Source organism: Erpetoichthys calabaricus, chromosome 5, assembly GCF_900747795.2.
Source record: "Erpetoichthys calabaricus chromosome 5, fErpCal1.3, whole genome shotgun sequence".
Classification (NCBI taxonomy): domain Eukaryota; kingdom Metazoa; phylum Chordata; class Cladistia; order Polypteriformes; family Polypteridae; genus Erpetoichthys; species Erpetoichthys calabaricus.
The window spans coordinates 240316870-240343154 of NC_041398.2; the positions used below are offsets into that span (position 1 = coordinate 240316870).

Here is a 26285-nt window from a genome sequence, read left to right on the forward strand (position 1 = left end):
ACATCAGGACCAGGCAATGGTGTAGATGCATCTTCTCCTAGCCTCATAATGGCATCTAAGAAACGTTCCTCATTAGCAATGACGAGGTGAATCTGTCTTCAGGCAGTGAAACTGAAATGGACAGTGAAACAAAAAATTAATCTGGTGACTGCGAAAGCGATGCTTGTGTCACTTGCACATGTGCAGTGTGCTGTTCATATTATTAGTATTTACTATTATTATACTTTCTACACTTCTGACTTTGTACTTAGTGTTTTGCACATTTTACAGTAGAAAGATTGGATTTAATGCCAAAAAATGCAATGCTTTTTACCCTAAGTTCTTGTCTATAAGCCGCGGCTTATCTAAGGAAAAAAGTTGTGAAAATGAAAAAATAGAATATCGGCTTATACATAAGTCCGGCTTATACAGTAATCCCTCCTCCATCGCAGGGGTGCGTTCCAGAGCCACCCGCGAAATAAGAAAATCCGCGACGTAGAAACCATATGTTTATATGGTTATTTTTATATTGTCATGCTTGGGTCACAGATTTGCGCAGAAACACAGGAGGTTGTAGAGAGACAGGAACGTTATTCAAACACTGCAAACAAACATTTGTCTCTTTTTCAAAAGTTTAAACTGTGCTCCATGACAAGATAGAGATGACAGTTCTGTCTCACAATTAAAAGAGTGCAAACATATCTTCCTCTTCAAAGGTGTGTGTGTCAGGAGCACAGAATGTCACATAGATAGAGAAAACAATCTCTAGCAAACAAATAAGTGGTGCTGTTTGGCTTTTAGGTATGCGAAGCACCGCGGCACAAAGCTGTTGAAGGCGGCAGCTCACACCCCCTCCGTCAGGAGCAGGGAGAGAGAGAGAGAGAGACAGAGACAGAGTTTGTTTTTCAGTCAAAAATCAATACGTGCCCTTCGAGCTTTTAAGTATGCGAAGCACTGTGCAGCATGTCTTTTTAGGAATCAGCTTTACAAAAGATAGCAACGTGAAGATAATCTTTCAGCATTTTTAGACGAGCGTCCGTATCGTCTAGGTGTACGAACAGCCCCCCTGCTCAATCCCCATACGTCAGGATCACAGATAGTCAGCGCAAGAGTGAGAGAAAAGTAAGCAATCTAGCTTCTCAGCCATCTGCCACTAGCATCCCTTGTATGAAATCAACTGGGCAAACCAACTGAGGAAGCATGTACCAGAAATTAAAAGACCCATTGTCCGCAGAAATCCGCGAACCAGCAAAAAATCCGCGATATATATTTAAATATGCTTACATATAAAATCACAATTTAAATGACCGCTACGCGCGCGTGTTGACTCGGTGACGCCCAGAGCAGAAAGAACGCGCTCCGGCCGCTCCAACCGCGCCATGCGGGGAGTGAGAGAGACGCCAATATCTCACACTCTCTCCCCCCTTAAAGAAATTAAATGGGTGCGAGTGAGACCACTGACCTCCCTCCCTTCTATTAGTTATAGGTTATAGTACGTTCGGCTTATCCATGAGTCCGGCTTATCTATAATACGATTTTATTTTAAAAATTCGTATGATTTTTGGTCTCCGGCTTATACATGAGTCCGGCTTATAGACAAGAACCTAGGGTACATGTTTTTTGAGAAGAAATGTAACACTGAGGAGATTAAATTTATTTTTTCCATAATCAGGCAGCACTCAATACACCAGAATGATGAAGCAAAAACAGAATTTTTGTAATTTTTGCAAATTTAGTCTAGTTTTTCTTTTTAACATATGTTGACATATCAAGATTTGATCTTCATTTAAACAGTATCTATGGATAAAGGTGATGTAATATAACAATTATCAGGCCACATTTACACTGCTTACAACTATTTTCAAACAAGACCACGATCATCTCACCTCAGTCATGTGAATGCTTTTGGCAGACACACTTCCTGCATTCTCAGCTCATAAATTTTATCGGGACAATAATTTTATACATTCTAGATGACACGTCAACTACAAAGCGAAGAAGAAACAGCATGGACAAACATTCGAAAAAGTCTGTTATATTTAACAGAGAGAAAGAAACGATATTCACTCACGGGCAGTTATACATTGCATTGTCACGATGTAAGTCCAAACACGGAATCAAAATTCAATGCAATCTTGAAGAAAAATTAATTCCAAATATTGTTTTTACTAAAGTTTAAAAGTAAAAGTGAAAATAATGTATATGTAACAATTCCCATGAAAATAACAATCTTTTTAAATTGTATATCTGGTAAACCAAACCCGGAGGTGGGCGAGCAAAGCGAGAAGGGGGCAGAGCCCCCAATAAACATAAATGCAAATTTTGCCTGTGGAAAATCTAAGTGCGCCCCTTCATGTATCACTATCTCAGACCCTCAAATTAGAAACAGGTGTAAATGACTAGAATATCATGAGAGGGGATCTTGTCTGACACATTTCTAATTTGCATTCCATTTGGTTAGCTGTTTGTTGCTGAAGTGTGTCTTATCACAATGCCGTGATCAAAAGAGCTCTCTTGGGTCTTCAGATGTTAGGTTATGGATGCTTATGATTCTAGGAAGGGATTTAAGAAAATCCAAACAACAAAATATCAATCATTCCACTGTCTTAAAGATCATCTACAAATGGAGCAGATTTTAAACAGTTGACAACTTGACCAGCCTAGGCTGCCAAGTAAGTTCAGCTCAAGAGCAGTATGCAAGAAGTCTCTGAGAAGCCCAAGATTTAATCATGGGCTGTAGGTGTCAAAGTGCACAAGTCTTCCATTACAAAAAGGCTGCACAAATAAGATCTACAAGAGAGGTGTATCAGGAGGAAATCAGAAAGAATATCAGGCAAGAATAAAGTTTGCCCTTGAACACCGAGGCAAAGACCTGAACTTCTGAAACAATGTAGTCTGGGCTGACAAAGAACTCAAACCATTCTAGTCTTATTTAAAATTAGAATTGATCTGACTTTGTCACTGATAGTAGCCACTAGAAAGCGGGAAAATGGATTTTAAATGGCTCTTAAATTTACCGATGAATAGCAATTAATGCAAACCCAGGCACCGGCTTCCTTTGACAGCACTTCAAACAGGCTGCAAACCTGTATGGAGTTGTGAAGAGGACCCGCAGGCTGCCTTATGTCTACAGTCATGGCCAAAAGTTTTGAGAATGACACAAATATTAATTTTCACAAAGTTTGATGCCTCAGTTTTTATGACTGCAATTTGCATATACTCCAGAATGTTACGAAAAGTAATCAGATTAATTGCAATTAATTGTAAATTCCCTCTTTGCCATGAAAATGAACTTAATCCCAAAAAAAACAATTTACACTGCTGTTGTGAAGAAGGCTTCAGGGCGCCCAAGAAAGTCCAGCAAGCACCTGGACCATCTCTCCTAAAGTTGATTCAGCTGCGGGATCGGGGTACCACCAGTGCAGAGCTTGCTCAGGAATGGCAGCAGGCAGGTGTGAGTACATCTGCATACACAGTGAGGTGAAAACTTTTGGAGGATAGCCTGGTGTCAAGAAGGGCAGCAAAGAAGCCACTTCTCTATAAGAAAAACATCAGGGACAGACTGGTATTCTGCAAAAGGTACAGGGATTGGACTGCTGAGGACTGCTGGGGTAAAATAATGTTCTCTTATGAATCCCCTTTCTGATTGTTTGGAGCATCCGGAAAAAAGATTGTCCAGAGAAGAAAAGGTTAGTGCTCCTATCAGTCCTGTGTCATGCCAACAGTAAAGCATCCCAAGACCATTCATGTATGGGGTTGCTTCTCAGCCAAGGCAGTGGGCTCACTCACAATTTTGCCTAAGAATACAGCCATGAATAAAGAATGGGACCAAAACATCCTCCGAGAGCAACTTCTCCCAACCATCCAAGAACAGTTTGGTTACCAACATGATGGAGCACCGGGCCATAAGGCAAAAGTGAGAACTAAGTGGCTCAACAAACAAAACATCAACATTTGGGTTCCATGGCCAGGAAACTCCCCATTGAGAACTTGTGGTCAATCTTCAAGAAGAGGCGAGTGGACAAACAAAAACCCACCAATTCTGATAAACTCCAAGCTTTGATTCTGCAAGAATGGGCTGCCATCAGTCAGGATTTGGCCCAGAAGTTGATCGACAGCCTGCCAGTGTGAATTGCAAAGGTCTTGAAAAAGAAAGAAGGGCCAACACTGCAAACATTGACTCTTTGCATAAACTTAATGTAATTGCCAATAAAAGCTAACTTTCTGAAAACCAATATTTGTGTCATTCTCAAAACCTTTGGCCATGACTGTACAAACGCCTGAAACAGTACGAGGCAATGAGAAAATGAAAGAAGGGTGTATTAATTACTGCGGTGGGCTGGCGCCCTGCCTGGGGTTTGTTTCCTGCCTTGTGCCCTATGTTGGCTGGAATTAGCTCCAGCAGACCCCTGTGACCCTGTAGTTAGGATATAGCGGGTTGGATAATGGATGGATGGATGGATGGTGTATTAATTACTCCCGTAATTGGCTGCTTGCACTGACACTGTTTTAATGCTAAATGGATCTTATTTGAGCAGACAGAGACCCAGTGCAGTGTGGAAAAAAACACAAGAGGGGGACTGTTTATCTGTGTGAATGAGGAATGGTGTAAAAGGGAGCATATTATAATTAAAACTACAATTTGTAATTCAGACATTGAAATTCTGGCTGTCGGAATTCGTCCACATTATTTGCCCAGGGAAATAAATTTTATCATTCTTATGTTTATATTCCTCCCTCTACAAATGGGGACTTAGCAACAGAAATTATTCACTCTGTCTCCAACACTTTAATGATGACTCACTCTAACCCTGTAGTTATAATATGTGGTGATTTCAACCATGTGACTTTGGAAGGAACGATGACAAATTTTTATCAGTTTGTGATGGGTTCTACTTGAGGAAATAACAAGCTGGACCCTCTGTATTCAGATGTTAAAGATGTCTTTAAGTGTAATCTGCTTGCTCCTATAGGAAAATCTGACCACAACCTGATTAATCTTATTCCCAGCTACAAGCCTGTTTATTAGACGGCAACCTGTTACCACTTGAATACTAAGGAATGGGAGCCTGGAGGATGAATTGGCTTTGAAAGACTGCTTTCAAATGAAAGACTGGGAAATGATGCTTGAGTCACACAGGGATAATAGTGAAAGACTCTGTCACTGCATCACAGACTATATTACCTTCTGTGTCGACACAGTGGTACCCACATTGTTTTCCAAACATCAAGTCCTGGATTACTAAGGAGCTAAGAGGTCTCCTGAATAAGAAAAAGAAAAGCGTTCAAATCCAGTGACAAAAGAGGCTCTGAAGGGCATACAGCAAGTGATAAAGAAAAAGCTGTGTGAAGGAAAGGAGACTTACAAAGCTAAAACAGAAAACAAACTCAATCAGAATAACATGAAGGGTGTCTAGAATGGACTGGGTATAATTACTGGACTCAAGCAAGCCAACTCCCTGAACCAGTATTTTAATAGCTTTTCCCTCCTACTGCCACCTTCTTCCAATGACCAGCCTCCCCACATCACCCCTACTACATCAACAACTCCTACCATATCAACTGGAATAGCCAGTGACAAGTCCACCTCTGACCATCAGTCCATATATCCATAACTGAAGACCAACTAAGGAGACAACTGAAGAACTACACACAGGCCAGATGTAATCAGTCCTTCTTAAGGCCTGTGCTGACCAACTTTGCAGTGTCCTTTGTCACTTGTTCAGACTATCTCTAAGGCTTCAGAAAGTCCCACTGCTGTGGAAAACATCCTGCATTGCTCCTGTTCCAAAGAAGGCAGGCACCTCTTCACCTAATGACTACAGACCAGTGGCACTTACATCTCATATCATGAAGACCTTTGAAAGACTAGCCCACTTGTGGTAGACCACCTGGACCCACTGCAGTTTGCCTGTTGGGCAAAGACTAGAATGGAGGATGTGATTATCTATCTGCTCCAAAAGTTCAATCTATCTATTTATCTATCTAAAGTATGTGTGATGAAAACCAAAGGCAGCATTTAAACAGAAGAACATGATAGCAACTGTAAAGCATGCTGGTAGAAATGTTCTTGTGTGGGGTTACTTTGCCGCATCAGGGTCTAAGTTTGTGTTCACATGGGATGAATTGGCAGGATTAATGGGGTCAGGCATGGGCAGTAAAGGTAGGGGTCAGATTGGATGCCAGCTTGTGTACCAACCTAGTACACATGACTCCCACAAATGCAGCATGTGGGCCACAATAGGGCCAGCAGGGGGAGACAGGGTGGGCAGACATGCCAGCCCTACACTTTCACTCCTTGAGGCTCAATAATTATCCTGATGCAGGTTCACCTACGGAAACCTACCATGTTGCAACTTTTACTTTCTCTATAGTCAAGTTTGATCACCTTCATTGCGCTCCGCCAGAGTCCTTGAGCAACTGCAATAGGTCTAATCCAAACACCTCACTTAGCCATCCAATCAGCAGTAACGATGATCAGAGTACAAAGGGTAAGGACTTTATTAGTATGAACCTATGACCAACACTCACTGGGAATTATTTGTTCATGGGGAACAAGCCATGATCCTCATCACGAGTGGAGTTCAATGGCTTACACAAGCCTCTCTGCACCAGGTAGACCCATGTTGATCCATTCTATGTAGTGTGTGTTCAGACCAAGTCATTTAAGAGCATCACAAAACTTTTGTTGCTCAATCTCACATGTCACTGCTGTGCAATCGGTCTGTCAGAATTTTTCCTCTACGTGGCCACAAAGGGTGTCGCAAAATGTGTTACATTTTTGTAATAGCAGATAAGCAAGGATTTACTGTTCTACGATTAAGGCCTACTTAGAAATAAAGCTAAGTACCACTAAGAATTTCACAGGTTGTTGTATCTTCCAATGGATAAGGCAGTGTGCAATCATTGCCATATATACATCATCACATCCTGTGACATCATCAGTGTGACGATTCAAGATGACTGTTATGTAAATAAAGAAAATATGATAAAAGAAAACCAAATTTGTAATTTCAAAGTCAAACAAAAAATGTAATGTCAGAAGTGAAATTTTCATGCATAAAAAACCCAAAACAGACAAAACTATAGGTATAAATACTTGTAATACTACACAGACATATACTGTCTTTTTGTCAGGCCTCTAAATGCCTGGCCCTGCCTCTACAGTAACTGCATGAGCCACTGGGGAAACTCTAGAAGGGCAATGCCACAAGATTCAGAAGACAGGAAACAGCTGCAGGGGTGAGTGTAAAAGCCCCTTCCAGTCCCCATGCCCGTGAGCTTGAAATCAGGAGTGAAGTGAAGAAAGGATCTGACAGAACCATTTCTAGCAGTATTCCCATAGTTTAGCTAAAGTCCTGAAACAACTTTCAGTGTATAACAGTTGTGGATCACCACTGGCTGTAGGGCCCTAAACAGTTGCTTAACATGCTATGGCAGGAAACAGCCCTGGGGTCAAGGATTCAACTAATGGGGTAGAAGAGAGCCCAGAGTGGTTATAGAGAAAGATATGAGACGTAAACAAGGTGTTGTGTGTGTGTGTGTGTGTGTGTGTGTGCGTTTGAGGTTTTCCATGAGCAAATGGGACTAGCTTCTGTATTTACCTCCCCTATATACCTATTACCCTTTTTTCATTTATCCAGGCTTTCTTAGTACTCATTCCAGGCTCATCACAGTTGTCGATTGCCTCCGACTGGCCACACTGAACTGTATGCACATTCTCCCAAAGCACTCCAGTCACCCTCACCACATTCCAAAGACATGAATTTTAGGTGAAGTGGAATCTCTAAATTAGGCTTTCCCTATAATGGGCCAGCATCCCATCCAGGACTGGTGGCAGCCCTTTTCCAAAAGGCAGGTTTACAAAAGGACTGGAAGAATGGCTATTTCAGGCTCCTTGCTATACACGTATTAGTTTATTGCATTGTCAGTTGTACTGGTTCAATTGCAGTCAAAGGTTCAATAGGGGTCTTCAGTTTTCTACTGCATAGTATGACATTTATATACATGAAGACAAAGTACCTGAGCCCAGTGGTTTTTGAAAACGATTGTGCATGTTTCTGGGTCCACGCCTCGCAGGTTCAGGGCCTGGCTGTTTCGATTCCCATTTGTAAGAAGGGAAGTCATTGTCTCCTGTGAAAGTCCACTAAACCATAGTGGAGAAAAGATTGCAATCGATGTCTTGTTTGGACATCAGAAGACCAGAGGTGCCCATTGCACATATGTGGAAATCTGCAGACAAAAAGATAAAAAGGAAGAGATGAAGCAAGCGATGAAAAACGAGCGCCATCTGCCAAGAGAAGCACCGAAATTCAATGAGGGTTCTGTAAAAATGAATGGCCGTTTAGGTGCAAAATGACACCATACTGTTAAAAGCCTAGTCATGTATGACCATGTAGATAATGTCCTAGACCAGGGGTAGGCAACATCGGTCCTGGAGTGCCACAGTATGTGCAGGTTTTTGTTCCAACCCAGTTCCTTAACGAGAACTCAATTATTGCTGATGAAGCACATATTGCTTAAGTGACATTTTAATGCTTCATTTTAGTGGTCTCGCTTGTTAAGGTTCTCCAACCTTAATTGCTTATTTCAATCTTAAACTGCTGCATTCAGTGTTTTAATTGCTCCTTATTAGCAATAAGATGTAAAAGACAAAGCAGCCAGCAGTTCTCCAGCTAGCTTTTTTCCAATTACATCTGTGTGTGTTCATCATGCACGGTTTGATTTAATAAAACACGTAATAGAAAAATGTGACAGACTGAAAATGATCTGTTTTAGGCTTCAAATCATTTGGATGATATCCTTGGAAAGGAAAAAAATCTACGATATAAAAGCCTTACATTGCACAGACTAACAAGCCATAAAATTAAATAAGGTCTGAGATTGGCAATGATTGGTTTCTAATTAAGCAATTGGGTTGAATGAAAACCTGTAGCCACTGCGGCTCACCAGGACCAACATTGCCTACCCCTGGTTTACATCTTATTGCTAATAAGGAACAATTAAAACACTGAATGCAGCAGTTTAAGATTGAAATAAGCAATTAAGGTTGGAGAACCTTAACAAGCGAGACCACTAAAATGAATCATTAAAATGTCACTTAAGCAATATGTGCTTCATCAGCAATAATTGAGTTCTCGTTAAGGAACTGGGTTGGAACAAAAACCTGCACATACTGTGGCACTCCAGGACCGACGTTGCCTACCCCTGTCCTAGACTATGGTGTCCATTTTAGGACAAAAACTTTTTCCACTTCTGTCATCAAGCGTCATTGTTAATCCATATTGGGCATTATTTGTCATGTGTCACCAGTCACTCAACATTTGTCATATGTCCCTCGTCCCTATCATTTTTCACATTGAAGTTCTTACTCATCACTCATCAAGCATCCCCAACACTTTCGCTCATCACGCATCAATCCTCACTAATTACATATCATTTTTCACTTTTCGCTAATCACTTAACTTCTCACTCATCATGTGTCACTCTTCACTTCTCTCTCATCACACATGCCTGTCACACATCACTTGTTACACATCACTTGTCACTCATCATTCGTAACATTTCATTGGTCAACCCCATTTTTTTCCAATTTTCATTCTTCACCTCTCACTCATTACACTTACCCATCACTTTTCACTCATCGCACATCATTTTTCTCTCATTGCACATCATTCTTCCCTTTTCACAAATTGCTCTTCACTTTTCACTAATCAAACGTCACGCTTCGTGTCTTTCTCATCACACATAGCTGTTTATGAATTACTCGTCATTCATCCCTATTATGTTTTACTCATCACATTTCACTAATCACTCTTCACTTCTAACTCATCACTCCCAACTTGTCACTTATCACAAATCACTCTGCAGTTTTCCCTAATTTTTCAACTTTCCACTCATCACAAGTCAATCTTCACCATTAACTTGTCACTCATCCCTCTTGAGTTCTCACTAAACACTCTTGTGACTTTTCACTCATTACGCATCACTTTGTCACACATCACCTTTCACTTTTCATTCATTACTCATCACAATCAAAGGGACAGTGAAAGGCTCAAACGTACCCTTGTGGTGTTTTATAGCTCTTTCATAATTTCATAGTTCATATCATTGCAAAGCTTAACACATAAGGTATTTTTTCAAAGTGTAAGTACAGGCAGGCTAACTGATCCCTTGTCAGTCATGCAGTAAAGTCAATGGTGGAGATTTACCCAAATACAATTTATAAAATGCATTTCAGAGGTCATATTGTTTGACAGCATTTTATAAGTGCAATACAATTCTTTCCAGATCTATAGACTGTGAATACAGACAGGATATTTATATGCCTCTGATGCTCACAAAGGGAGTCCATGCTGGAGTGTTATTCATGTAATTTTATATAGAGCCTTTCAAAATACACAACACTCTATACATACACTAAAATCTTTTCTTTATTTCTAGATTGTGTGCAAAGCAGACTTAGTGACTCAGTGAGGGGGCACAGTGAATCAGATAAGGGAATTGAACTGGGCAAAGTGAAGTAGCCATTTTGCCTAATTTCAATGCAACTCCATCTCTCCAATATCAACTACAGACTCCTAAATTATCAGGTTGTCAGATTTTTTAAGTCTAAACCCTTTCCCCCCTCCCCCCGCCCCTCATGTCCTGCCTCATGTTGATTGAGAATGAGACCCTCCAGTACAGTCAGGGGGCTGAGATTTTTCTCTCTCCATTGTTCTGCTGGAACACAATTCCAATCTCATTAAAGCCACATCAAACTAAAACTAATCTGGAGGTTTATTTTTGAAAAGGCCTCACCTCATGTGGACCATCGCTGCCCTTCTCCTGCCAATGCCTCTCTTCCATATTCCATGATCTTCAGAAGAAATAATCTCCTTGGGGAAAAACCTGGAGCAAAAACAACAAGCGAAGTTTCAACCCAACAAATAAGAATCAAACCATCAAAGGGAGTGCCAGGCAAGTGCCTGTGATTATCAGTCATGTGATAATAATAATAATAATTCATTACATTTATATAGTGATCTGAGACCCTAGTGACTCAGCCCAACCAGCATCGGGACCAAGAGTAGAATTAAATATGAACACAATGCCAGGCTATCACACGGCACAGCCTCATGCAGTGAGCCTTTTCAGAATCACCTTTTATCAAATTATGGACTGGGAATTGAATGCAAACTGAACATGCAATGGACTCTGAAAATATTGAGACCCCTTTCCTTTCTGCAGACTTTACCTGTTGTAAAGTAGATTTAATTTTAAATGGAGAAATTTGCCATTTTTGCCTAGTCTACTCTCAATAACCTATCATGACAAAGTAAAAACAGGGTTTCAGCAAAAACCTAAAACTGAAATCCCTCATTCATATAAGTAACACCTTTTGCTCCTTGAGATGTGTTTAGAACTTGACTGGAGTCCACCTGTGGCAAACTGATTGGACATCATTTACAAAGGGACACATGTACCTGTGTATAGAAGGTCCACACAGCACTGCATGTCAGTAGCCATGAAGTCTAAGGAACTCTCTGTAAACCTCCATGATCAAATTGTGGTGAAGCACAGATCAGGGCAGGAAATAAAACTATTCGTAAAGCTTTGAGTTTTCCCAGCAGCACAGTGGCCTCAATAATCGTGAAAAGGAAGAAATCTGGAACCACCAGGACCCCTCCTATAGTTCGGCTAGCAAAACTTAGTAACTGGGCAAGAAGAGCCTTGGTCAGAGATGTGACCAAAACTTCAATGGTCCCTCTAATAGAGCTTCAAAAGTCATCTGCTGAGAAGGAAGAACCTGTCTGAAAGGACGATCATCTCAGCAGCACTCCTTCAATCAGGCACTTATGGCAAAGTGGTTAAAGAGAAGCCCCCATATGACAGGTATATGACAAACCCCTTGGACTCTGAGAGCATGAAGAAAAAAACGATCGTCTGGTCTGATGAGACAAAAACTGAACTTGTTCAGCAGAACTGCAAGCACTATGTTTGGCAAAGACCAGGCTCTGTTCATCACCTGCCTAATAACATCCCTACGATGAAGCATGGTGGTGGCAGCATCACTCCATAAGGGCACAGGGACAGGGAGACTGGTCAGAATTGAGGGAAGGATGAACACAGTCAAATACAGAGAAGTGGTTGAAGAAAAGCTGCTCTAAGAGTGCACACCTCCTCAGACTGAAGCATACAGCCACGTCAATGCTGGAGTGACTTTAGGACAGGTCTCTTGAGTGAAGGTGACAGATTGCAGATGCTTCCCATCCAATCTAGTTTAAGAGGATCTGCAAGGAAGAATGGGATAAATTGCCCAAAATGTAGAAAATGCAGGTGTGTAAAGCTTGTAGATACTTACCTAAGAAGTCGCGAAGCTGAAATTGCTGTCAAAGGGACTTCAAAGTACTGAATTAAGGGTCTGAATACTTCTATGAATGGGAGATTTCAGTTTCTAATATTAAATCCATTTTCAAACCTGTCTGAAAACATGTTTTCACTTTGTCATTGTAAGTTACTGAGTATAAATTGATGGGCAAGAATGGCAAATGTATCCAATTAAAATTAAACCAACAGCACAATAAAGGGTGCAGAAAGTGGAAGGGTTCAAATAACTTTCTGAATCCACTATAATGCCCATCCCAACGGAAAATTCTGCAAGGTAGTTGAAAGGAAGCTCTTGGACTAGAACCTGCATGATTCAAGGCACAGAGTATGACTGAAAATGACTTGCAGGACAGGAGAATGGTGGACAAGGAGAACGCACAATTAGGGAAAACACACGGCATGATCAAAGCATTGGCGAGAAACAGGCCAAGGTGATGCTACTCCTTAAAGACCCCATACTCCACCCAGGAGCAAAAGAAAAAAGATGAGAAAGACACTGTCAGGATAGACTGAGCTGGATTAAGTGGGATAAGAAGATGGCTCAATGGACCCACCTCTCTATTCTTTTTTGTGCTACTGTGACACCAGGCACAATCATTCACAGCCAAAACCCAAAAACAATTTTTTTTTTTTTTTAAATCTCCAGCCCCTGGATTCAGACCATTTTAGGCAACTGCTCTAATTACAGCCAAACTAGTCCAATCACATTATGTGTGGTGGATGAGCTGCAGAATTCCCGAGATTAAGAGATGACCATATGATTCCCACTTGTGTCTGTAATGGATTAATACCTGCGGTACTGGACTAGGGGGTCACAAACACTCTGCGATTCAATCCAACCAGCAGGAGGCCCACCACTTGGTTAATAAAACCTCCGCCACCCACAAGATGAGTTAAAAGGACCGCAGCGCAAGTCAAATCCCTTCTGGAGCTTTGTGGATTTGCTTAATCCAGTGGTTTAGAGGAAACAAGAGGGATTATCGTCCTATTTTTCAGCTTTAGTTCATGGATTGCTTTTATAGCTAGAGAAGCTGTTTATCTGGAAGGCTGGCCTCTTTTAGGTGTCACAGTGAGGAGTGCAAGAAGCAGAGGTGGGAGACACGAGTCGGACTCAAGTCTTAATTTTAGTGACTTCAGACTTGCTTAACAATATTATACAAGTTAGAAAATGACCGCATGGCAGAACATTCAGATGCGTTTCATCAACTAGGTTAACTGATAGGAATCAGTTATCACATTTGTGTTTATTAAATATTTTTTATAACAATGAATCATATTCAACAATAATATCAATAATAGAGAGTAATTCCAAGTATTAGTGGACTACATTAAAGATGTGCTTTTTAACAGCAATTTACAGTGGTGTTAAAAACTGAGCATAAAAGAGGCTTGTGGTGCCTCACATAGATGGCAGAGTTCAATTTAATTCATGTGAAAATGGTATCAATTGTCAATGGTGGCAGAGTCTATGACTAACAGTTGTTCAATTTTCTTATCCATCCATCCATTATCCAACCCGCTATATCCTAACACAGGGTCACGGGGGTCTTCTGGAGCCAATCCCAGCCAGCACAGGGCATAAGGCAGAAACAAATTCCAGGCAGGGTGCCAGCTCACCACAGTCAAATTTCTTATACATAACATTTTTAAAAATACAGTATACCCAATAATTAGAAAATGAAAAATAACTTATGACCAATACTAGCATAAAATCAGTATCAATATTATCCTATGTAGTGAGAAGTCAAGCAAAATGACACCTTTTATTGGCTAACTAGAAAGATTACAATATGCAAGCTTTCGAGACAAATCAAGCCCCTTCTTCAGGTAAGATGGAGGGGCCCGAGTTGCCTCGAAAACTTGCATATTGTAATATTTTTAGTTAGCCAATAAAAGGTGTCATTTTGCTTGACTTCTTACTACATCCATTTAGGCTAACACGCTAGAACACCCTACTACTACTACTATACTACTAATACTGCACTATTACCCAATGAAAGAAGAAAAGCAACTGAAACAAGCTGCACATCTACAGTAGCTAGTAATATTAGTTAAAACACAGTAATTCGTTAAAATTATATAATTAACTAAGAATTTGAAAAAGAATGGATTTATTGTAAAACAGGAATACAAAAGGTGGCAATTATCTTAAAGAATTTAATTCCAGTCTGAAGAAAGGCCAGTCTTCAGGTATAGATGCAGTAAACCACATCCTCAGCTGTTATAGATATATTGCTAAGTACATTTATTTATTTATTTACTTATTTATGTTTTTATTGATTTAAAGAGATTCTATAAAAAGCCAAAATGTCCCCCTGTGGACAAATAAAGCTCTATCTGTCTGTCTATCTAGGTAATCAGCAGAGCTGAAACTGTAATTCTGCCCTGTCCTTGCTATTAGTAACCAGTGTGGTCCTTGTTGCATGCCCAGCGGCTCTGATCTTCTGCTCACAGAACTGCACTTCCATTTTTAAACTGATCCTATGTGTATATCACTTAGGGTAGCTGTACCTTTCCTCTGTAATTAATTAGTTCAAATTAATGCAAGTTGATAACGTGGGTTTGTTACAATAATAATCTGCAGATCATATTATTTCAGTCAATTCCGTTTTATGAACTGCCTTCCATAATGTTTGAGACAAAGACATGTTATTTTTTCTTGATGTACCCCGCTGCTCCATAGTTTAAAATTACAAATCAAACAATTCAGACATGATTAAAGTGCACATTATAGACTTTCATTTAAGGGTATTTGCATACATTTCAGTCACACCATGTAGAAATGCTAACACTTTTTCTACTTCGTCCCCCTATTTCAGGGCACCATAATCCATCCATCCATCCATCCATTATCCAACCCGCTATATCCTAACACAGGGTCACGGGGGTCTGCTGGACCCAATCCCAGTCAACACAGGGCGCAAGGCAGGAAACAAACCCCAGGCAGGGCGCCAGCCCACCGCAGGGTGCACATACACACACACACACACACACCAAGCACACACTAGGGACAATTTAGGATACACCTAACCTGCATGTCTTTGCACCATAATGTTTGGCATAATTGGTGTCACAAGTGCTTGTGATTCCCCAGGTGTGTTTCATGGCTTTGTAGGACACTTCGGTTTGCTTCTACCCTTTTGAGTCGATAGTTGCCATTGTTCAACAATAGGACAAGAGCTTTGCCAATGAAAGTCAAAGAAGCCAATATGAGGCTGGAAAAAAACAATGAAACCATTGGAGACACGGGTAAAATGTATCACCTAAATCAACTGTCTGGATTATCATTAAGAAGAAAGAACGCACTGGTGAGCTCAGTAATTGCAAAGGAATTGGTAGGACAAGGAAGACTTCCAGTGCTGATGACATTTATTACTTGGGGTACTACTGTATCCAGAGTGAGGCACTGCAGCACCCTCTGCCCTTCAGTTACAGTTAATTCATAACAGACTCACCCAGGAATGCGACACAAGGCAACATCAGTGGGACTTTTGCCCTGTTTTAGCCCATTTCTAGCATAAGTCTAAAAAGCCAAAAATAATACAAAAATTATCGATTTAATTAGGAGGAATAAAAGACAGGAAGCAATTAAGATGTGGATGGGTTTTAGAGCTCCTATTCTTTAATACACTGTTTATTTTATATAATTATCAGGAGAGTGACTCACAAGTTCAGTCATGAAATTTAATTTCAAATTCCACAAGAGGCCCACATCCAACGTTTATAACAGTGGAATCTGCTTCTACTAAATTGTTTAGGGGTTTTGGTAAATCAAAATGGGCCACAAGAGATTTTACAATATGATGGAAAATGGCAGGTGCAAACTGGGATTGTTCACAAAAAGGTGGTAGCAGTGGAGCAATCCTGTGCTCCTTTCCCATTGTTGGCCCAAGTGTCCTTTTCTCCCATTTAGGTGTCAACTGATGTAATGTCACTGCTTTGCTACCCGGAGTCGGCAACCAGGGGACATGATGAGAGTGGAGATTCTGTCAATAAGGGCAGCTTCAGGGAATTTAAAGAATTGTTTGCTCATATCTTGATCGCTCACTTTGTCATTATCTGTGTTTTCTATAATTCTGGCATGTCACAGTCTACACACAATTATTTTATTGTTTCTTTAGATCAAAGATGTGGGCAAAACATTTTTTTGCAAGCAGTGAGACAGCAGGCATTTCATATCGTGTATAGCTGTCCATTATAATGAGTTACATGATATGGCTTAATTCAGGAGTTTTCTTTTTCTTATTAGTTTCTTTGATTCGTGAGATGCAAAATCTATAAAACTCCAGGAGGATGACAAGATTATAAATGTACTTGTTCAGATCAGGCAGTATAGTATAGATGTAGATGAGGCCTGGTGTTACTAATTCTGCTTTCTCTTTCCATTATTGATAACCACACACAAAGTTAGCCAGCCATTTGCTAGCCAGCTTTCACCTGACAAGAACCTGAATCCTATCATAGCTTGCATAGAACACAAAGCAGGGAACAAACCCTGGATAGGGAACCAGTCCATTGCAGGGCACACACACACACTACTGCCAATTTGGGATCACCAGTTCACCTAACTTGCACATCTTTAGGGTTTTTGGGAGGAAACCAGAGCACCCAGAGGCAGACACGGAGAGTATCTGCAAACTCCAAGCAGGGAGGCCCCAGGAAGCAAACCCTGGTCTCGTTATTGAGAAGCAGCAGCAATACTGCTGTGTCACTGTACCACCCCACACACAAAGTAGTAGCCATATTGATTTTTACATTTACTTATTTGGCTGACTTACAATATTTATAATTGGTTACATTTCTTTTTTGGTTTTCCAGTGGGAACACAGGCTAGCTCAGGGTCACACAATGACAGTAGCGGGATTTGAACCCACAACCTCAGGGTTTGAAGTCCAAAGTCTTAACCACTACACCACACTGCTGCTAAAGATCATTTACTAACACAGTGGCATAGATGTATGATGTTCTGAAATAATTCACTTCTGAAATTCTGTGAAATACCATACCAACATGGCAACTGAAAATGGTGTTCATTCTGTGCAATCAGACAATGAAAGTGTTTCCTAACATCATTTTCATTCTGCCTTTAAGTTAAAACTCACACAGCAGAAAACAAAAGTGTTTATGCGTGACATTTAATTTATAGTAGTGTGCTATGATCTGCACGCTTGCTGGTATTTCATTTAATTTGACGGGAATCCCTTCATTTGCACCTTCATCTTATTAGGAAAATGAACTACACAAGCTGTAAAGGGAGAAAAGAGGTGGAAGTGGAGAGGAATTTGGAAAAATGGAAAAGGGCTTTGGAAGATAGAGGATTGAAGATAAATAGGAAGAATATTAGACAGAATATATGAGGATTAATGATGATGAGGATCCAGAAGTTGGCCTGCCATTGAAAACAGTGGATAAATTTAAATATCTAGGATGAGTGATAGCTCAAGATGGAAAACTACATGAAGAGGTAACCCATAGACCACAGTGTGGATGGAACAATTGGAAGGAGAAGAGTTAAGGTGAAGAAGATTAAAGGTAATGTTTTTAATACCAGAGTTATTGGAGAAGAAGTTAGTGAAGAAGTTGGATATGGCAGAAATAGAAAGGTTGAGATGGATGTGGAGTTAAAGAACAGATTAAGAAATGAGACAATCAAAGGTACAAGAAAAGTGGAAGAGATTTCTAGGAAAGTACAGGAAAGGAGGTTGAGGTTTTATGGACATGTGATGAGGAGAGACAATGAATACATGGGCAAAAGAGTGAGGGAATGGAAGTATAGAGGAAGAGAAAGCGAGGGTGGCCAAAGTGGAGGTGGATAGATAAAATAATAAAGAGATGGTTAGCAACAATACTCAGACAGACTGTGACATTTAAACAATGCTCGGTTGGTACTAAGGGATCCAAAGTGTGCCAAGAAAATATCTAAAACACCATTACACCACCACCACCACCACCAGCAGCCTGAACTACTGATACAAGGCAGGATGGATCCATGCTTTCATGTTCTTGACAGCAAATTCTGACACTGCTGTTTGAATATCACAGCAGAAATCGAGACTCATCAGACCTGGCAATGTTTTTCCAATCTTCTATTGTTCAATTTTGGTGAGCTTTGCAAATTGTAGCTGAGATTGCCTGTTCTTAGCTGACAGGAGAGGCACCCAGTGTGGTCTCCTGTTGCTGTAACCTATGCGCTTCAAAGTTCGACAAGTTGTGTGCTCAGAGACGCTCTTCTGCATACTTCGATTGAAATGAGTGCTTATTTGAGTTACTGTTGTCTATCAGCTTGAACCAGTCTGGCAATTCTCTTTTGGCCTCTGGCATCAACAAGGCATTTTCACCCAGCAGAGAACTGCTGCTCACTGGATATTTTCCCTTTTTTTCGGACCATTCTCTGTAAACCCTGGAGATGGCTGTGCATGAAAATACCAGTAGATCAGCAGTTTATGAAATAGTCAGACCAGCCTGTCTGGCACCAACAGCCATGACATGTTCAAAGTCACTTAAAATACCTTTCTTCTCCATTCTGACGCTGGATTTGAACTTCAGTAGGTCATCTTCACAATCTCTGCATGCCTACAGTAACTGCATTGAATTGCTGACCTGTGATCAACGCATTAGATATTTGCGTTAATAAGCAGTTGAACAGGTATACCTAATAAAGCGGCCAGTGAGTGTATATTGAGGGAAATAAACCTACGTGTATTTCCATCTCTACAGCATTTACCTACTGTAAGTCATGGATGCAACACTTCTGCAATATCCTTCAACTAAACCGTTCAAAGACTGAGGTTAGGTTAATTAGGGTTAGGTACGGGCAGCACGGTGGCGCTGTGGGTAGCGCTGCTGCCTCGCAGTTAGGAGACCCGGGTTCGCTTCCCGGGTCCTCCCTGCGTGGAGTTTGCATGTTCTCCCCGTGTCTGCGTGGGTTTCCTCCCACAGTCCAAAGACATGCAGGTTAGGTGCATTGGCGATCCTAAATTGTGCTTGGTGTGTGTGTGTGTGTGTGTGCGCCCTGCAGTGGGCTGGCGCCCTTGCCTGGGGTTTGTTTCCTGCCTTGTGCCCTGTGTTGGCTGGGATTGGCTCCAGAAGACCCCTGTGACCCTGCAGTTAGGATATCACGGGTTGGATAATGGATGGATGGATGGGTTAGGTACTCCTTCGTCTATACAAAGAAATTGATCATTTTAGTTTATCTGAAATCACCTACCAATAAACACCTGAAACCTTGGGAGTTATTTTTGGTAGTCACCCTCACATTTAAGACTTATAATAAAAACATTAACATAATTTCCTTTTTTATCCTGTCTTCGTAATATTGCAAGAATCCAACCATATCTGTCACTAATGGCCACTGAAAGGTTTACTCATACCATCATCACCTCTCCTTTAGATTATTGTAATGTGCTTCTATTTGGTGCACCAGCAAATTATCTTAAGATGATCCAGTATGTGCAAAACTGTGCTGCTCTAATTCTTACTCATACACCATTGAACCATCATATCACCCCTGTAGTCTCTCCCATTTACACTGGCTCCCTGTTCTAACATACAAAGCACTCCATGGCACGTCTCCTCATAACATCTGTGAGCTTGTCAAACCCTACATAGCCTCGCCCTCCCTCCATACTACTAGCTCTTTCACCCTGCACCGGCCCCACTGAAAACTTGGATCCCTGGAGGGAGATGGCTTTTTTTTTTTGTAGTGCTCCCCAGCTATGGATTGTTCTACCTGCAGCCCTGAGAAGCAAACCAACGCTTGACTAAAGACACATTTATCTTATATACCTTTTAAGGATTTATTTTTGCCCTTATTTTATTTACACTGTCTTATGTTAAAAGTTTCATTCCGTTTTTAATATCTGGCTTGTTTAGATATGTTGCATGTTGTTTTTCATGTTGTCATTTGCTCTTTTTATTCTACTTTATCATTTTCATTTAAGATAAGTGCATTATGAATTAAAGTGCATTATTATAACTATAATATTTCTCAATGTGGAGCACTGGCAGGTTGAAATGATATTACAAAAGAAGCAACAGCTAGAATATGAAAAATGGCTGCCACACACAGATTTCAACATTATTCCAGAAGTCTGGCCACATTGTTGTGTATCATATCTCCGTTTGCTTTGTCAAGCGCCTCTTCGCGTTTAGGATTTTCTATTAAAGGTACAAGATAATGTATCTTTGTAATATGGCATCTTTTTACAAAGGTGACACAGTGGCACAGTGACTTGTGCTACTGGAGTCCAGGATTGAGTAACAAGTATGCAAGCCAGTTGAAGTCTGAGAGATGTTGATTCACAATGTTGGTGCCAATTAGGACATGGACATCCATGCAGGGTGACATGGTGGGTGGTACAGAGGTTAGTGCTGTTGCTGCCTCAATTGCTACATAATAAGATCTCATATGACGTATGCCAGAAAAAATGATTTGTCGAGTCATGCTGCCTTACCAACTTCAGTTCGAAATTGAAATCACACCCACTTTGTTTGTGGCGTTTAAAGTTCTATCAAAGTTCTGAATGCTCCAGTTGTTCTCCCACATTCCAAAAACATGTACAGTAAATTACCTAGAAACTTCAGATTAGCACTGGGTGGCAAGGTAGCACAGTAGCTAAGGCTGCAGCATTACAGGTGCCATACCCAGAGTTTAAATCGTGCCCATAGCTATTTTCTGTGTTGAGTTTGCATATTCTCCACTATTGTGTGTCGATTACTGTAGTTATCCTCCCAAATAGGTAAAGACATGAAGGTCAGGTTAACTGGCAATCCTAAACTGGCCCCATTTGGGGTGTGAAAAGGCACTATCTGGGTTTGTGCCTGTTGCTTCTAGCTCAACCTTGAATTACATTATGTGGATTTGAGAAGGTTATGCTATATCAGAAAATAATTTATTTGTTGCAAGGGTGTACCATTTACACCGTTATTGCCTCACCACAGGCTTCAGAAAGGCACTACATAAAACAACTTAGTGTCACACACTCACAACAGCTTGTGCGGCCCTAGCTGACAAAGCATGGCAGTGCCAAGCCACAGCGGGTATTTAAATCCTGTCCCCTCTGCCCTCTCCAAGCAGCAAACCAAACGAGTCACTCTCAAATAATGGAGTTCAAGAATCAATTACCTTGTGAGAGCCTTCCTAACGGTGTCCCCAGTTCTCCTGATGTGTTTCCAACAAGGCTCGCCACTGCTCTTTAAAAACATTAAACCAAATAAATGAATAAATCAAAAACAGCACACAGAACAGGAGCAATTAAGAGCAGCTTGTTTAGGTTACTTGTTCTTGTGAGAAGTCTAGTGAGACCACGTGAGGCCTCGGCGGGGAGCTCGGCTGAGCCAGCGATGGCAAGCTGGAGCTCGTGCTGGCTAATTAGCACTTGTTTTTACAGCACTAACAGCTGGGAAGTGGCCCATCATGCCAATATGCTGTCACTGACTTGTACAGCCTCATCCTGGCATGCCAGGGTGCCTTACTCAAGTTGATCTCAAAGGTAAAGACAGCACGCCACACAAGGAGGCAAAAGGCACGTAAGAAACAATGGACATGTTAAGGGCATGTTAATAGACGATAATAATTCATTCATTCATTTGCTGACCTACTCACAGTGCTTTACATACTAAGTTAACCACCACCAAAGTACAGCATCCACCTGGATGACATGACGGTACCCATTTATGCACCAGTATGATCACCATTTTTGCTATTAGGTAGGTGGTGAAGAGAAGAGAGACATAGTCAATAAGGGACAGTGGAGGATTAGGGGCCAAAATGGACGAGGCCATGTTGGGCAAATTATGCAGGACAATCGGGATCTTTTATAAACACAGACAGTCAGGACCTCTGGTTTACATCTCATCTGAAGTATGGTGCTATTTTTTTTTTCAGAACAGTGTCCCCATCACTGCATGGGCAATGGGATCCAAACACTGACTACAGGGTAAGTTCCTCCTACTGGCCTCATCAACACCTCTTCAAGCAGCAACCCAAGTTTTTCCCTAGATGGTCTCCCATCTAAGTGCAGGACAGGCCCAAACAGGATTAATGTCAGGTGAATTACAGGATGGATGGATGGATGGATGGATGGATGGATGGATGGATAGATAGATAGATAGATAGATAGATAGATAGATAGATAGATAGATAGATAGATAGATAGATAGATAGATAGATAGATAGATAGATAGATAGATAGATAGATAGATAGATAGATAGATCCACGCAGACACGGGAAGAACATGCAAACTCCATGCAGGGAGGACCTGGGAAGAGAACCTGGTCCACTTTCACTTTAACGTTAAAGGGTCTTTTTCTGTTGATCAGAGGCAAAAAATTAAATTTAAATCCAATGAGAGTTAATAATGTGTAAAAAGAAAATGTAAAAACGTCCAAAGGCATGAACACTTTTTATAGGGGCTGCACCTGCACTGCCAGGGTCAAAAAATGTACAGACAGACAGAAGGACAAGTGGACCACTGATGGTGTGAATCCTTACAAGGCCCTTTACAGACGATAGCGCAGTATCAGTCAAGTATCAGTCAAGTAGAAAAGCAAACTTCCTTGTTTTAGTCTTTTATGTTCTTTTTCTTTACATACTTCTGTTTATATCATTATTAATTTTTATTATTTATATAATTGTGTATTTTTTCAGTATTGATTATTTAGTTCATATGTATCAGAGTATGCTCCGCATTATGCTTTGAGGGTGATTCCCGAAGAGGCAGAGTCACCTGTCAGTCTCCACTAAAGGGCTGCTCCCAGTCCTAGAAAGGCTGATGGGAAACACCGTACTTTGCAGTACATTTTATGCATTTGGTGAGGATAAGTTCTCCTCTTTACATGTATGGTTATTCTTTTTTCTGTCTATTTGGCACCTTTTTTGGTTCCAATTAAGGGTTTTGAATTCTGATTAACGTACTTTGGACTGCCCTTTTGAGAACTCATCGTGCCTCTTTTTACTGCTATGTAAATGGAAGTTTGGTGATGGAGTCAACATTTTGCTATCAATGTAAGTTCATATTCTGATTCTGCAATGTTCAAAACATTAAGAAAATTTGATTTTAATATGGTGTCTGTGGAAAATCAAAAGTGATTTTACAATTATTTGTATTGTGTAAAGCTCCTAGATCAATACACCCTGGCAAAGACACAAAACTTTAGAACAAATGGTATTCCACCCTATATGCGGAGACCTAAGCACATAGATAACTTTTGTATCATGTTCACCATGTTACAGGCTCCACACCTACTGTTTTTTGTTTAGTTTTATCCTGTACTTACCTCCATAACCTTAAAAAACAGTTTGAAATTTAACAATAACTGCCATAGAAATTGTTTAATTTAACTGGGATTTTTTACAGTCCACTCTATTCAGTCATTGGACCAGACCTATCGATGTACAAAAATTTTACAAATCAATACGTCTGGTCCAAGTAGCTTTTGAAATACACAGTTTATTTAAATATACAGTACATATGCAATATGCACATATAGTTGTACACACAAATGCACAAACACACACAGACACACTCACTCAAGTGAAGTTAACTGACAGATTGTTTGCCCTACCAGAGCACATACCGCATGATGAAAAGAACTGAACTGTACATTTATTTGTGTACATAATAAATATTATGCAAGTTAATGTACTATACTTGATTCTGTATTACTATTATTATACACTATTATTACACACTACTTTGGCAATGACAATTCTCCTAAGTTTAACGAGGCTGAAATATAGTAAATTTAATACAGATGTTTTGACCTAAGCAGAGGGGGCTGTCACTGCTGCCTCTCAGCGCCAGGTTCTACATGGAGTCTGCACATATTTACAGATTGACTGACATCAGGGTCAATGAATTTATTCACTCAAAAAAATTGTACTCCATTCTTTTATTACTATATTGTCAGAAAGAAAAGAAAATTGATAATTAGCTTATGGTGCTTCACTCTTCTATCATACATTGTATCTTTTTCTGAGAGTTTTATGCAAGAAAGGATGAGGCAAAAGTGGCTCGGCTGTTTAAAAAAAAAGCAAAGCTTTTATTAAAAATACAATACAGTGTAATCAGTTCAGACGTATTGTTATGTATACAAAGTACAATGAAACTCCTGTGTACTCTTTCACTACACTCTCACTTGTGCACCTATGTAAAAAAAACTACACAGATTTTAAGAGATCAGCCTGCGTTGTCATAACTCCATGGCTGCTGCTAGAATACAAACAAGCAAGAAACGTATCTTTACCTCCAGAAAACAGGACCAAGAATCTGTGATACAACTATCATTTCTAGTTCCGTTCTATTATCACAAAGGATACCTCAAAAACACGGAAGGCAGGCTTTCTTAAACTGAAACCTTTGCTGCTTCGAAGTGGATGTACAGTATTTGGTAAGTTTTAAGGCTTTTTCCATTATGTACAGACGAGGGGTTCCACAGAGCCATATTGTAATCTGCAGGAACAGACAAAGTGTTTATAAAATTTATTAAGGAAACACTTCACGTTAGAATATCATTTTTATGTGTCAAATTAATACACAGTATACCACGAACATGGAGAAATAGCTTTGACTTGAAAAATACCGAAGTTACCCTTTAAGTTGTAACAGGTAGATTAAACGATATTTCTAACCGTAAAAGTATAAAATGCAAACTAGGGAAACAAGAGGTTATTTACAGTAGATATGAATGAAGAACGCTGTGGCGTGAAAGCCATTATACATAAAGTATATAAACATTTACTCAGTATTAACCTTACACTAAACAAACCTGACAGCTGCATTATTTGCTGATTATAATGATTGCACTATTTCACAATACTTTACCATCAGAGTGCCTCATTCACCCGCTATCCATAATGATCAATTGCTGTAATAAATTTTGCCTTCCACTTCAGTTATGACAAATGCTAGGAAATAACAGAAGTCCCATTTCATGAAAATTACTACGGTCAGACATACTCAAGCACAGAATGAATGAATAAATTTTTTTTTAGTTTAAGTTATTATAATTGGCAAATTGACAGTGTGTATGTGGGTGAGCGAGTGAGTGGTTCCTGTGATGGACTAGAGTTCTGTACAGGCCTGTTTTCAGCCTTTTGCCCTATCTTGGTGGGATAGCCTTTGGCGCCCACAACCCACAAATGAATTGAGAAGGTTCCAGAAAAAACTGCCTGCACAGCCCTCAAATGCACCTGAATGTTACACCAATGCATACATTTTCTAACTTGTTTAAATGTAGTTGTAGAAGTACTAGTGTTGGCATGTGCATAGAGGGCTCTGCATATCCTGCCAACATGCAATATATTGTCACTCTCTCTCAGTGCCATAATAAACAAGCACATCAGAGGCAGAATATGTTATGATTACGAATACAGAGTAAAAACATTGTATCGTGCAGAAACGGCAGATCAACTGGAGATGAAATGTGTTGAACCACTGTTCTATTTTATGTAGTGCCTGTGTTTGGAAGCTCTATTTCTAAGCCTTTTATATAATTTACATTTTCATTTACTTATTTGACTGATGCCTATATCCAAGGCAACTTACAACATTTATAATACAATTGGTCACATTTCTTTTGGTTTTCCAATTGGAGCACAGGCAGGTCAAGTGACTTGCTCAGTGTCAAACAGTGTCAGTAGCAGGATTTTGAGCTCACAACCTAAATTTTTAAACCTTTGGTTTAAAACCCAAAGCCTTAACCACTACACCAAACTGCCTGCAAATTTCACTTAAGGCTTTTAAAATAAAACAAAGATAAAAAAATATGTCCCAGCCCCATCCTGGCCTAGCCCCCCAGTACAAGATATGACATGCCAACAACAAAATATGTGATAAAATAACTAAGCTGATGGCCTGCAAGCATCAGGTGGCTCACCTGCCAAAATAGTGATCTACTTCATATATAACTTGTCAATGTGTCAATTCAAGCAGAT

The 26285-nt window shown here is 40.2% G+C and overlaps 1 protein-coding gene across 4 annotated transcripts in view; it reads right to left on the reverse strand.

The window, feature by feature from the left end:
* fhip1aa (FHF complex subunit HOOK interacting protein 1Aa) overlaps window positions 1-26285 on the reverse strand; it is a 126774-nt gene that overhangs the window by 49785 nt on the left and 50704 nt on the right. For 3 of the 4 annotated variants that reach the window (XR_007935090.1, XM_028802698.2, XM_028802699.2), the window contains exons 2-3: window positions 10780-10869; window positions 8002-8211 (exon numbers count right to left, since the gene is read on the reverse strand). Coding sequence is in view for 3 of the 4 variants with exons in the window: in XM_028802698.2 (XP_028658531.1) it covers window positions 8002-8106 (105 nt within the window). In the remaining variant the exon portion in view is untranslated. Of the gene's footprint in view, window positions 1-8001; window positions 8212-10779; window positions 10870-21472; window positions 21584-26285 lie in introns of those variants that run through there. The other variant, XM_028802700.2, reaches the window with a different exon arrangement.